Source organism: Falco cherrug, chromosome Z, assembly GCF_023634085.1.
Source record: "Falco cherrug isolate bFalChe1 chromosome Z, bFalChe1.pri, whole genome shotgun sequence".
NCBI classification, from domain to species: Eukaryota; Metazoa; Chordata; class Aves; order Falconiformes; family Falconidae; genus Falco; species Falco cherrug.
In genome coordinates this window covers 40,466,084-40,480,988 of record NC_073720.1, presented here as the reverse complement: position 1 = coordinate 40,480,988, position 14,905 = coordinate 40,466,084, and the positions used below count along the sequence as shown (strand labels likewise).

At 44.1% G+C, this 14,905-nt stretch overlaps 1 protein-coding gene across 1 annotated transcript in view; it reads left to right on the top strand.

Moving 5' to 3' along the window:
* The first annotated feature begins 1,372 nt into the window (after nt 1-1,372).
* MAMDC2 (MAM domain containing 2) overlaps nt 1,373-14,905 on the top strand; it is a 65,078-nt gene continuing 51,545 nt past the window's right edge. The window contains exons 1-2 of the mRNA XM_055699690.1: nt 1,373-1,552; nt 1,688-1,801. Of these exons, the coding sequence (XP_055555665.1) occupies nt 1,522-1,552; nt 1,688-1,801 (145 nt within the window). The 5' untranslated portion in view covers nt 1,373-1,521. The remainder of the gene's footprint in view (nt 1,553-1,687; nt 1,802-14,905) is intronic.

Here is a 14,905-nt window from a genome sequence, read left to right as displayed (position 1 = left end):
ACTGCCATTGAGGCAGACATGAACAGGGCTCAACAAGGAACCCAGGAAATTCAACACGGGCAAATGCTGAGCGCAGCAGCTGGAAGGCAGGGCTCTGTAGAGACACAGGCTGGGACTGGCAGTGCCAGGCAACAGCTCTGGGGCATGGCCCTGCGCATGGGCAAGCAGTGAACTGCACTGGGGCCAACCATGTGCTTGGGCAGCAGCAAGGGTCAGCGATGCCCTTGGTGGTGTGAGCAGGACATGGCCCTGAGAGCCATGGGAGCACAGAGACTGCACCCTGCTTGGTACATGTCAGCCCCTGTCTGGGAATCGCCTCCAGTTTGGGTCCCCAGCACAGGAATGACACTGTCAAACTGGTGGGAGGAGAGGGGAGGACACAGAGATGGTGGGGCTGGAGCCCTTGTCCTGTGAGGAGAGGCTGTGGGACCAGGGTTGGTTCAGCTGGGAAGAGGGACAGCTTTGGGGGCACCCAGCCCTGGTATAGGTAGGAGGGCGTGCAGGACATGCAGCCAGGCTCTTCAGTGGTGCATGGTGGGGGGGTGAGAGCCAGCAGCACAGCTGAAACACCTCAAACAGCTAAAATTCAGAGCATCCATAAGGAAGAAAAGTTCTCCCAGCAAGGACAGCCCAGAAGTGGAGTGGGGGCCCAGACAGGCTGTGCCATCCCCAGCCTTGGAGGTTGTCAGGCCCCAGGTGGGTAAGGCCCTGGTCAGCCTGGCCTGAGCTCAGGGCAGGCTGTGCTTTGGGCAGGGCTTGGGCTGGAGACCTCCTGTGGTCTCTTCCTGAGTTATCATGTAATCCTGTGAACTACAGTTCTTGGACCACCCCAGGAACTCCAGCATCTTTCTGACCTAAAAGTGGCAGAGTACCTTGCGGTGGCCCTCCAGTATGGCGGTTTTTGCAGCAGAGAAGGTTGGCAGGGCAGGTAGTGGTGGCAGAGGAGCCCTGGTGGGGTGGGAGCTGCTTTGTCCTCGGCAGATGGGTGGGAGTGTGCATCTTAGTAATGTGCATCAATATCTGATGGGGGACTACATCAGGCAGAGCCAGGCTCTTCCAGTGGTACCCAGAGATGGGAGCAAGGCAGCGGGCACGAGCTGAAACTCGGGAAAACCCACCTAAACCTAAGCACGCAGAGTTCTACAGGGGGTGTGCGGGGTGCGTGCGATGCACTCAGCAGGTGGCCCGGAGGGGCGGCGGCACCCCCACCCCCAGGACTCCCCAGCCCCGGCCTCCCCCGCCTCGGGCGACAGACCGGGGCCGACCCCGCTCGGCGTCGGGGGTGGGACGCACCGCCCACCCGGGGTGCCCTGGGGCCCTCCCCGCCCCTGCCCTGCCCCCCCGCCCCTGCCCTGCCCCCCCCGCCGCCACGGCTTGCCTCCCTGCGCCCCGCCGGGGTGCCGAGGGGCCGCGCTCAGCCCCGCCGCCGCCGAAGCCCCGGGTTCGGCGCGGCCGCGCCCCCGCGCTCCCGGCCGCCCGCCCGCCCCGCCGCCGCTGGCCACGGCTCCCCCGGCGCGGAAGATGCTGCGGCTCTGCCTCCTCGCCGCGCACGGTAAGCGGCGGCGGGGGACGCGCCGCGCCGCCCCCCGGGGAGCGAGGTGGGCGCCGCTCCGGGGTCGGCGGCGGCCCCCAGCCCGCGGTCCCCGGGCCGGCCACGCCGTGACCGGGGCTCGCTTTGTCCTTGCAGCTCTGCGGCTCGTCGGGGCGGCCTTGCTCTCCCCCGGGTCGTGCGCCTTTGAGGACAGCGCCTGCGGCTACGAGTGGGACTACGCGCAGCTGCCCTGGGTGCTGCACGGGGAAGGTAAGAGCGCTGCCGGCCCCCGGGCGAACAGCTCCAGCCGGCCGCGCAGCCCACCCCCGGCACTGCTGCTGCCCCCGGGCGCCGCCGCCCCCCGCGCCGGGCGCCCCTGCAGCCCGCGGCCGCGGTGGTGTCGCGCAGCGCTGCGCGGAGCGGCGTCCCGGGGTGGCGCGGCCGCCCCAGTGCTGCGCTGCGCCGCTGTCCCGGGGAAGGAGCCGCCGTCGGACCCCCTCGGTGTGCAGCTTCGGTGGCTGCTGTCAGCGCCCCGAGCCCCGTCTGCAGGCGACGCGAGGAGGCGTCCGTGCCTTCCCAGGCACAGGTAGCGCCGCAGGTTCCTGCGGGATGTCCCAGGAACCGCCTTCCCGTTTCTTCAAGTTTCCGTTGGGAAAAGGTGTCTGATATCAAATCTGCTGTAGGTAACTTCTTCCTAGAAAAAAACACATCGGTCAAATTCCTGTTAAGCTGCATTATTGTTTTTTCTATAAACATACTTCAGCTTTAACTGTAGAAGTGTGTGCATTTTCAGGGCAGGAGACAATCTTCATGAAGAGTACCTTTACAAAGTGTCCAGTTAAGACTTTTCTCCATTTTATGGTACTTATAGTTCAGTAGGAAGATTAGCATTACTGTTTCAGTAAGTTGTATTAGACTTGACTCACTGCCACTGAGAGAACAAAATGCAGTCACTGTGAAGTTTCCATGCAGCTGTAGCCCTTCCTTGATAAGTTTTTAATGTAGACTCCCATTTTTAACAGAACCAATATGAACAAACCAAAGACTAACCAAAAATAAATACAACATGGTTGTAACTGGGCAGTAAAATGATTTAGTTTGGGTTATGTTTTGTCCGCAGCATCATTCATGGAGTGAAAGCTGTGCTCATGCAGTAAAAGGGACTATGTGTTTTCAAAGTTTTTAAGCTCTAAACCAGGTACTAAGAATAATGAAGGGGCGAGTACAGATACAAAGAGAGACACCCCTCATTACCCCTCATCAGTGCTCCATTCAAAACTGGCTGGTCCAGTTTTGTCATTCCACTTGTTACTCGGTTGATAATGAAGCTTTTTTTTTTTGTACGTTTTGTTTTTATCTGATTTGTAAGCGGTGCTCACATATGCAAAGTCACCCTAATTGTTAATTTTTAGATGAATTATTAGGGTTTGAGAGTGTATGAAGAGTGCTAACTCGGAAAAGGCTGTGAGGATGTCATGATTAAAATAGTTCATTTTTCTCTTTTTACTTAAAACATACATAGATTTTCCTGTATTTTTGAAGATACTAGTGGAACTTTAGTAACCATCTATGCTTTCCCAGCTATACCTCTTAAAATCATGCCCTCTTAAGCTGCCTGTCTTGGAATCAGCACTTCCTCCTTGCCATTAACAGGGAGCCACAGGGTAGTAGTATTGACTCAGCTCCGAGGGACTGTGATATGCTGGGAGTAATACCTGCAGAAATGGATGTGCATCATGTTGTGCACATCCATGATATGGTGCTTCAGGAAATGGAAATTGGATCAGAGATTTGAATCAGCAGCAGCGTGCTTTTTTTTTTTTTTTCTCCTACAGAACACTATTTTGGTTATTGTATGTGGTTTGATTTTTCTATGTGACCATAAGCATACCAGTGGTTGTACAGCTTCTGTCATTGTAGATCTTGTTTTTCAGTGATACGTAACTGAACTGTTATGCTCTGGGAGGATATGTGGTGTACCAGCTGTCTTAATAGGCATAGTTGTGTCAGCATTTCCATTATTTCTGTAATTTATTCATAGTAAGTCATTCTGTGCAAATACTTGGCACACAAGGTAATAGCCTCTTCAGAAATTCATTCATACAGTCATAACTAAATCTAGCTGAAAATAGCTCATCCAAATCTATGTAGCGGGTGTGCAAAACTAGTCTTCCTTAGATGCTCTTTTTTTTTTTTTTTTTTTTTAACTAGTAAAGCCATGTTCCTTTTGGCAGCACCGAGCCCTGGTATTTGCAGATCAGTGTACGTGTATGTGGTAATTTACTGGGACAACAGAGGAAGTTAAGGATGGGAGTGGCAGCTTAGCTTTGAATTGTTCACTTCTCCTTTCATTGCTTCAAAATTGTTCTATTATTTTGAAATATTATTTGTAGAGTGATATACGGCCAATCTCTTACAGGGATTATCTGACTTGCAGTGCAAGTTCTTTCATCTTATAAATCTCTCAATGGTGCGATCTTGTGCCAAACTGTCAAGATGATGTAAATATAACTAAAATCCTGCTCATAAAAAATTCCACTCCATACTTGAAAGTTTTTTGCCCGATTGCCAAGGAAGCCAATATCTGCTAAAGAGTCAGGCACAGAAAGGAAGTGTGAGGTTACTTTTTGCTTTTGTTTACAGCTTAAATGAATAGGTTTCTAAGGTTCAACTGCTTTTTTAAATGTATCTGACATTTTTAATATTCTGGTAGTTCTGGGATAAGAGGATTTCTTGTGTTTAAACTTACAAATTTTATAATTTAAAAGATTTTCATTTTTTATAGCTCAAGTTCTGGTACCTGTAATTGACTGGCATTTTAGGGCCCATTTTAGTCAAGTGCAAAAGGAAAATCAAAACCAAATAGTCAGTGGTAAAATGGATAGCTGTTTCACTCTTCCCTGCTTTACTCAAGACAGGCAAATCAGGCCCTAACAAGGTGGGTGTTTGTAGGATACCAGCTACGCAAGAAACAAATCAGACGTTTTACCATAATATCTGTCCAGTAGATCTGTGCTCCCATAGACTTCGGCTTCACTGAAACCCTCTGTAAGCCTCAAGCTCTCTCACACGGCTCTGAATTCAGGAATAGGACCTTCAAGTACAAATATCAATGTGCTCTTTTTAACTCTCAGCCTTTTGAGTCAGTCATCTGCTAACTTGGTATTTGCATTTTAGAATTGTAATGATTTTTAGCAGGCAGCCACCATGCAAAGAAAAGTGTCAAATATAGAAACAGCTGAGGATACAAATTTCTTGCGAGGTTACCTATGGCTGAGAAGCACACCCAGGCTGAGGTCATGGCCCAGGCTGGGTAAAGATAGCTTCATGCCTGAGGCAGCAGGTTTCTGGCAGCATGACAGTTCTCTTTTCAGTGTAAGCTGGGAAATCCCATGCAAATATGATGTGCTTTATGAAGTGAGTGTTTGTAGGATACCAGCTACACAAGAAACACAGTAATGTTGTTGCTTAGGAAAAAGGCATCCTGGTGCTGAAATCTGATGAGTAGCAGGTGAATTTGTGTGTCATCAATGGACCAGTGATAAGATCTGCAAGCTTTGAATGATTTGCTAGTACACATAAACCAAGGTGTTAATGGTCCATTTTAACTTCAGAGGTGCAGGCATGCATCCATAAATATTCTTGCATTCATGATGCCTCTGAACAGATAATGTATTTTTTAAAATCCACTTACAGAATATAAGGTAAAGGTCGAACTCCTTGGACTCAACTAATGGATGAGAAATTTAGAAACCAGATCTATATCCATCACTACAGTGGTATTTAGAGATAGTTGAGAAGCTCAAATACCATGTTGCGTACCCACAGGTATATTTAGCATGAGTTTATGTCCAGTTCTAAAGCATAACTGGGGCATAAAGTTTGCAGGTGCATAGTGGCCTGTTTCCACAAGAATTTACTTCTGTGTCAGCAGTATATGTCTTGCAAGAGAAAGACCTGGTTCATTCTAATATATGCTGTCAAACTTTCCATGATAGGATTTGATCAAATAATCTTGAGATTGTTTTTTTAACCAAATTGTGCATTTATTTCAGAGGACACATGCTTTGTAAGTGTAAACCAAACTTTCAAACAAAGGAAGATGCTGTATGTAATAGGCAGTAATTCTGGTTAGAGTAATAAATAAAACCATGTAGACCCACTTGAAATAGCGGTAGGAAATGCAGCCTTGTGTCAGTTGCAGCCGTTCTGCAAGGCTGGATTTTGGCATTTTTTGCTTTCATCCCAGCCCTGTCCAGCACAGAGCCTGCCATAACGTGGCAGGTTAAGAACAGCCTGCTCATAGCATCATTATAGGTTAAGTTTCATTAAACACAATAACTATGGCATATTTTTTCTGTGACTCCGGACAATGTTTCTGTTTTTGCCAAGAGTGTCCATACAGCATTTTGTGTGCCTGTGTCTGTTGTTATGTTTTGTTCTCAGTCTTCCTTAATGTTAACAGGGGGAGTTTAATAGAGCTACAAATAATGTGCATTTGGGCTGTCAGCTCAGATCTGCCCTAATGAAGTTCACTGTGTTGCATCTGCTTGCCTGGATTTAAGCGTTAGAATTTAAGCATTAAGAAATTTGTCTATTACCTTTGCAAGCTGTAGGGAAGAGGGTTTGCTTATATTAACAATGTGCTCCAAAAAGCACATGATGGTTGTTAAATGTGCCCACGTGCTTCCAATTGCATTGGACTTGGAGCTTTTTTAGTAGTAGTGGCAACAGGTTTTGTACAGTTGTCTCCTTATCACTTTGCTCTTCTGTGGAGTGTTGTGAAGCAACTTGCCTTGTTGATCTTCTATAATGAGCAATGTGGCACTGAACTGCTGAAGCTGTAACTGGTAGTTGATACAGCCATATGCATCTGGCTCTCATATGATCATTGGCAGCTTTAAAGGCACATTTTTGTGTGTTGCTTTCCTTCAAAAATTCTGGAAGTGTGTTTTACTTCAAATCTCATGTCTCCAAGGATATATTTTAATAGCATGCACTTCAGAGTTTTTGAGTTTTCTCTTTTTGCAGTATTCCAAAGGGGACTCATCCTTAAAAAGAAATAATTTCATTCAGAAGAGTGGTATAATGAACTACTATATATGTTAAAATAGCCTGATTTTCTTCCCCTTGAAAGGTGCCAACTTTTTGCTGCTTTAGTCCAAGATTCTGTGATACACTCAAAATGGGCATCCTTCAGGTAACAGTTTATGGTAAGCAGGTAAGCAAGCAACAGCACTACCAACAGTGTCTGGAAACTGAAGTTCTTCTTTTGGGCCATAGTTATTATATAGCTACACTCTAAAATGGTTTTAAGATGGAAAGTAATTTCAAGAGACAGGATAGCCATCCCAGGCCATCAGATAAGTGAGAGTAGCAGCATAAGGAATCTCAAATACAAACATTGCCTGCATACCATTTAAAAAGCTTGTATTTCCAGCTGTGCCGTGTGACTTAAAATGGACCTCTTTTGACCTGAACTCTCTCATCTTGAATACCACATCATTTGGTTGTAATATGCAGGGCAATGAAACAGGTAATGACTGGTGATCCTAGATTTTGTTTTACAGCAAGCACAGTTCCTGTCTGAGGTCTGCTGTGTCATGCTCGGTTACAAACCTACTGGCAGATAGATTGGCACATCTGTAGTCTCAATTTTGTTCCTATCTATCTGCAATAGTTTCCTATACCTCGGGAAGTAATTAATTTGAAAATGTAAAAAAGGTTTAATGTTGCTGGCTTTGTACAACCCTAAGGTGAGACAAGTGATCTCACATGTTTGTGATGACTGTGTAATTGGAGGCAAAGTAGAGGGTAATTCAGGGAGACTTGCAACAGCTTGTGCCTAGATGCAGCAGAACCAGGCTGGCATAGCACAGTGTTTGCTTGCTGGCAAGATTTTCAGCTGACAAATCCACCCTGCCACTGGAGCATATTATTAGCTTGGGTCTCCCAAACCCGTAGCATGAGTATCTCTGCACCAAATGCCATTTGATGGAGGGGAGAAGCCATCAGAACTGGTATACAGTCACTGGCACACTGCCTTGACCTGGTAATTGAAATGTTTCTTCCTGGCCAAAATGATTGCATTTGGAGAGACAACTGCCCTTCCTAGTCACTCCCAAGGGGGCTGGGGCAGGGGGAAGCTGACGCTCACATACTTCTGGTACACTTAAGACTCTTGTGTTTTTACTTCCTCTTCACCTCTGGTGCCATTTCTCCTGTACTTCACTTAGACTACTCAGACACTATTCTTGTGTTAGCAACTCATTTCTTCTTGATATGTTCTTGCTTTATTGTCACCAGCAGCTTAACAGTACCGTGTGTGAGTAGCGTTCAGCCTTGCTCCAGGCTCTCCCTTGCCTTGCTGATACTATTAGGAAATCTGTCATTTTGCTTGCCCATGTGTAACTTCCATCCTAGGCTTCTGCGTGACAGCATTTTTATTAAACTATGCCCAAATTACAGTTGTTAGCATTTGCTCATCTTCAGTAGTAGGTCTTGTGCAAAGAAAGACGGCCAAGAGCACTTCATGTTCATGGAGGGCTTTAGCAGCAGCTGCTTGTGCATAACACTGGTGATAAGTCTTGGCTTTTCATTTGCAGCAGAACAAACGAATCCTAAATTGTTATCGGTGAGTCACTGCATGAGAGATGAGTTTCAAAGCATTCCTCTCCTCCACAGGACAGTATAATTCTCAGAAGTATATTTCCACATACAGCTGTTAGTGATTCAGTGCTTAGAGTCAACAAGTTATTTTAGTGCATTTTACACCGAGCTGTGGAGGCTGGCCACAGAGAGGGAGGACAGCTGTTGTGAAATTCATATTTACTGAGTATACCTGCAACTCCTGACAATCAGCTGGACTTTGTTTTGCATGATAACAACTGAAAATAGGTAATTTACCACTAGAATTTGAAAAACAATTAAAAAGCTGTAGGAGGGCAAAAGAGTGTTGGGGAGTGGTGATGGAGGCCAAATCACCTCAGTCAAACAAATAACTTGCATGTAACCCCAGCAAAAAGTTGATTCCCTCCAGCTAACAAGGTTTGTTACTCATAGGTAGGATGAGGCAACTTGTGTGATTCTGTATATCATATAGATACAGCACTGTAAACCACACTTACTAAAAATTGTATTGCAGCTTCATGTTTCAAAATGCCACACGTTTATGTGAAAAACTAGCTATGCATCTATCTAGCAGCCACTCAGTATGAGGCTTCAGCTTATTTGGACATACCCAGGGCTAGCTTTATAATTTGTAATGCCAACTGCATGCGTTGGTTGCACAGCTACAGTCACACCGCTGCAGCTTGCACAGGTATGCGGGATGACTATACCCAGAATTTTCTGGGAAGGCTGTAGGGATCTGGGCATGTCTCAGTCAGATGCTGGAGGGTGAGGTGCGGCTTCCCACCTGAAGTCACAGCTTCTGTGGCTGGCTCTGATGAAGATGGACAGGGCCCAGGATTAAGAAATCAGTCTAGCTTTGTACTGGTATCTTCTCCATTAATAGGAAGTTAAATAAGATATTTTCAGCTTTGGTTATAAACAGGATGGGTACCAACCTTGCAAATATTGTTGAAGTTTGCTAAAATACAAGTACAAACATGCAAAATCACTTGCTGAAAACAGCTAGAAATATTTTCAGTTATCTGAAAAAATGGAAGACTTAAATGAATCAAGCTAAAGTTTCTTTTTAGGAGTTTCAGGGTGTGAGCATGGTGTGAGTTTTTGTATTGGTAAAGCTGCTGACAGGCAGTAGTTTGTGGTCATTGTGCTTATTACACTACATGTATAATCATCTTGAAAATGAAGAGAAGAGCCAATGATTTGGCAGTGCATTTTTTTGAAGGGAAGGGAGGTATTTTCAGCACTGTCAATTTTCAGTATGAATTTTGGTCAAGATCTAATGTGGGTCAAGATCAGTAGTGAGGAAAAATAAGCTTGCATTTGTACTGAAGGGTGACCACAGACGTTTCAGATGTGTTTCTGCTAGTAAAAGAGACTTGTTCACCTTGTGTATGGTACAGACTGTTCAGAGTTGTGACAGAATCAGCCTGAAAATGCCCTAATAGTCTTACCATGTAGGATGTTATCAAGTGTAAATCTTTGAAAGCTTATTGAAGAAATAATTCAAACTCAGTTACAACTAGTTGTCTTTGTTACCTTTTTTTTTTTTTTTTTTTTTTTTGTAGTTTTCCCATTGTATTGCCTTTGGAGATTCTTCACCCACAGCCACTGTATGCAAGAGCAGTACAGGCAATGCTATAATTAGTTGACTGATGAAACTTACCAAACGGGGTCAAACCTTCTACTGTTACAAGAAAATAAACATTTTTTAAAAAAAGAATTATTTCCCTTTGGTCTTGCAGTTTTTACTGTCTTACTATTCCTTTGTGGCAGTAATGCCACAGCAGGCCAGAAAAAAGGCCAGCATAGTCATCCATCTAACTTTATACAGTGCTTTGATTGCTCAGAAGCCTTTATATCATTTTAACATATTTTATTACTCCCATTTAAAAGAGTAAGTATTTTTTTGCCCCGTCCTTCCCTATGGTTCTAGGAAGCCAAAGATTCAAGTATGATTATTATAGTCCTTCTTCATATGATAATCAAGCCAAAGATTCCTACGATTTTAGATAACAGTAAAGTGCCTGCCACTTCAAAAATGCTCTTTTATTAACAGTGTTTCTCCTACACTATATGGCTATTCCTCCAATGCATTTTCTTTTGGCAAACATGGCTCAAGTTCAGTATATTAGATAACTCTAGTAGTCTGAGTAATTGTGTTGGTGTGCTTTGAACGTTGTTTTAAATAGATGTATTCTTTGATAAAGTATGAGCTACATGTTACAAACACTTTGCTCTATTCTGAAAACCTGGCAAGCCCTGGTATGAAAATATCCATGAATCACTGTATATTTCCATTTGAAATATCAGTCAAAGTCTTTTAGGAAACAGAGTCTTCACAGTTTTCAGTCAGAAAACCATTAAAATACTTAAAGAAGCTCTGTTGTGACTTGATGAGTTCCTTAAAATTTGCTGGGCCACAAAATGTGTTTCATATTAAAAATGTGGGAATAGCTACAAAACCATAGTGAGATGCAAGGTTATCAAAGGAAGTAATTCTCTGTCTTCAGATTCTCTTTTTTTTCCTTTTGTTGTTGTTTGTTTGGTTGGGTTTTTTTGTTTTACATCATTAGCAGTCAATACTCTAAGACTGTTGCCTTGTCTAGCAGTCATGGTTGAACAAAGGTCGAAGCAGGCTTCTGTGTGGCTGTGATGTCCAGGAAAATGCTGTTGCATTCAGCTTCAACGCAGATCCGTATGTGGCAAATGTCATGCTTGGAGGGTAAGAAAGCCAGACAATCCTGCCTGGTCTCTGAATTAGCAGAAGATTTCCCTGTTTTCTGATAATAGTGTTAAAGATCATGTTATAATGCACTGTATCCAGGAACAAAGTTTCAATTAACAATGTAAACACTTTTCTTAAGCTTGAATAATAAAGCTCTAAGTGCTCCACAAAACACTTTCTACTTGCAGAAGAAATCCCCAGCTGATGTATGGTTGGGTACCCTAAATTGTCCAGTGTCACTCCCTGATTCCTTTGTAGATCTTTTAGTGAAAAGGTGTCTCATCTCATAGGCCTGTTTTACATTTCCTGAACCGTGTTTCTTCCAGCCTGGAACATAATTCTTTTGCTTGTCGGTAACTATCACAACATGACTTGAGAAGCCCTTCGAAGAAGGCTGTTGTTAGCAGGTGGGATAAGTACTCTCTCTGGAACAGGAAACTGTGAAATACAGAAAGGATGTAAATGTCATTTTAATGGCTGTGTCTTCACTCGAGCGTTAGATGACGAGGTTGGTGCCTGGCTATGAGAACTGAGACTAGCCTTATATACATATAGGTAACTGTAAAGGAAAAGTCACTTCTGACTTTAGTTTTTTACTAGCAGAAACACATCTGAAATGTCTTCTGAAAAACAACCAGAAACATAGGTGGTTCCCACTGAACATCAGGAAACTTGTTTTCATTGTGAAACATAATGTTTCCATTATGTTGCAGGAGTCAACAGTTCTTTTGGGCACAGGTTGAGAATAGCAGCATGGAAGGGAGCCATAAGTCCAGGAGCTATAGCAGGGGAACACAGGTTCTTCATTGCATGAGATAGGGAGAAGTTATTTCCAAGAAACAATGTGGAAAGGATTGAGTGAGCAATACTTTCCCGCGTCCATGCAGCTATGGGGCCATACCGCTAAGTCCCTCAGGAGTCAGGAGTCCTGCCCTCAGGGTAATGCACCTGAGCCTTTCAGAGTTAAAATCCATGAATTCTGCCTTTATTTTTTCTTTCTTCTATTTTTTGCAGAGTCATAATTTGTTTTATGGGCTATTTTCTTTGGAAATCAATAATGCTGTCTTTCTTGGGGAGTTTTATCTCTAACTCTGACTTTTCCGTGACTCTATTTCCTATTGTGGATGTTGCAGGTCTTGGATGGCACAGCTTTATTGCAATGACTGGATATAATAACACCTCAGCCAGAAAATTTTGCATAGCATCTGGATTTTTTTAATTGCCTCTGATATGCTTTCTGTGTTCAGAAATCTCTTGGTTTGCTTAAGTTCATATACACACTGGGAAGCGAAGACATAAACACCGTGTTGGGTGTTAAGGATTTAATCTAGAAAATATGAATGGAGGAAAATAAAATCAGAAAAACACAATAAGAAAATCTGTTTAATTTTCCTTTAAAGTGGCATGTCCCCTCTTGTAAAGGAGGTTAGAACTAATGAGCTTAACTGATGTGTTCTGTATTTAAAAATCTTTCTGAGGCAACAGTGATTTATTATTATTTGTTTTATTACTATTGTTATTTGCAAGATTATATTCTTTGAGGTATAGTTGGGTTGGGAAGGCAGGGCAACTCATGTTGCTGATGGGGAAGGCAACATGAGTTGCAGCCAAGATGTGTGTGATATTGAAATAGAAGTGTCCTGTGACATGGCTGCTCTCTCACTGCATGTGTGCTGCAGGTGGACAGTAAAAATGCCCAAAAGCATACTTTAAAACTGTTTTCAAAGGAGCAAAAAAGTAATTTGTCTCTTTTGCCTTTTTTGGTGTGTAATGGCACCTTAGCTGAGACCAGTTTAGAAATATGAAGTCTAGGCTTCTCTTGCTGGAGAACTAACTGGAAGCTTAGCTGCTGAGGCTGTGACATTACATGCAATGAGAAGCTGAAGAACAAGGGAAGAGGGCTTCCAGTCTTAATTTGGAAGTTTTTCAACACTTTTAGCACCTGTTTACATTTCACATACCTGGAAGTTCTGTTTGTTGACAGGGTTGGTTTTGTTTGTTTGTTTGACTTTCTATACCAGTAAGATCCTCGTAAAGAAGGTGTTTGAAGTATGGTCTGGATGAGCAGAGGTGAAAACTGACTTAATGGTCGGGCTGAGCCCAACGGGTGGTGATCACTGGAACGAAGTATGGTTGGAGGCTAGTCACTAGTGGTGTACCCAAGGGGTCAATACTGGGTCTGATCCTGTTCAACATCCTCATTATCTGGATGATTGTGTAGAGTATGCCATCAGCAAGTTTGAAGATCATGCAAAACTGAGAGATGTGACTGATGCATGGGAGGGTCATGCTGGCCTCCAGAGGTACATCAGTGGGCTGGAGAAATGGGCTGACAGGAACCTCATGAAGTTCAACAAGGAGAAGTATGAAGTCCTGCACCTGCCGAGAAACAGCCCTGTGCCAGAACATATGTTGGGGGCTGCTTAGAAAGCATCTTGGCAGAAAAGGACCTAGTGGTTCTGATGGATACTAAGTTGAACATGAGCCAGCAATGTTCCCTGGGCTGCGTTAGGAGGAGTGTTGCCAGCAGGTCCGGAGAGGTGATACTTCCTCTCTGTTCAGCACTGGTGAAACCCTGTCTGGAGTTCTGTGTATAGTTCTGGCCTCCCCAGTGCAAGATACTGGAGAGACCCCAATGAAGAGTCTTGAAGATGATGAAGAGGCTGGAGCATCTCTCCTATGAGGAAAGTCTGCAAGAGCAGGGACAGTTCAGCTTGGAGAAAAGAAGGCTTAAGGGGGATCTTCTATAAATAAATAAAAATACCTGAAGGAAGGGTCCAAAGAGGATGGAGACATGCTCCTTTCAGCGGTGCTCAGTGAGAAGATCAGGGCAACAGGCACAAACAGAAACATAGGTGGTTCCCACTGAACATCAGGAAACATATTTTCATTGTGAGGGTTGCTGGGAGCTGGTGGCATCTCCATCCTTAGAGATACTCAAAAACCATCTGGACATGGTCCTGGGCAACTGGCTGTAGGTGGCTCTGCCTGAACAGGGGTGCTGGACCCTTCCAGCCTCAACTGTTCTGTAATTCTGTGGTATCTTCATGTTTTTGATTAAAAGTTAAGCCCTACTACAGTGGTCTTTCAGAGACATCTCCACCCATAATGAAGAACATGAGAATATTTGCTACTCTTAAAGGCAAGAATTAAACAGAATAGTCAAATGTATGAGTATATGTCTGAGTCCATTTATATGTATGTGTATATGAAATCTCTGTAGCCTCATTCAGGAGAAGAAATGAGAGTTTGTTGCAGGTCCCCCGTTAGATGAATGACATTTTAATCACTGTTGACAGGATACGGAAGACTTGTTCCTTGCTGGTATTTTTGGGGCTTGATTTTCTAGCTAAGGTTTTCTGATGCTCATGGCTGCAAGATTTCATGGGAAACAGATAAGCTAAGGTGTAGTGCACTCTGATGGATTTTGCAAAAGGGTCTGTTCATCATTTCCTACTTTTTTAGTAATTGCCACTTGAAGACTTCTTGTCTTTGGTGTGTGCTGTTTTACACATGATTTTTATCCTAAGGAAGCTTTAGCAAAATAGTTCTGCTTCATCTAGTCACTCTTAGCAGATCATTCGGGAAATGAACGTCCTTAACTGAAAGTACCATTTTACAGCTGTTTAGCCAAAGTGAGCTGAGTTCACTTAAGGCCATACGACAGAGCTGACAGTAACTGGCATCATTGTTCAGTGGAGTCAGCAGGGAGGCAGACAAATGAATGGATATGGACTCTGAGTTGCTCTCAGCTCATCAGAATACATTCAGACAAGTGATGAAACAGACTTAGATGTCTGCACTGTCAGCCTTGCATCTGTTTGGGAAATAAAGGCCTTAATTCTCCCAAGCCATGTATCCCCAGGCTGACCTGCAGTTTATTATCAGTATTTATTATTGTTGTCAGCTCTTAGCAAATCCCTTCTCTCTTTCCCCCATGTGCCACGTGTCTGGTGTACAGATAAGTTTATTCCCTGCCTTAAACTTGTACACGCTTGTGGCAAGCAGTCACAAAA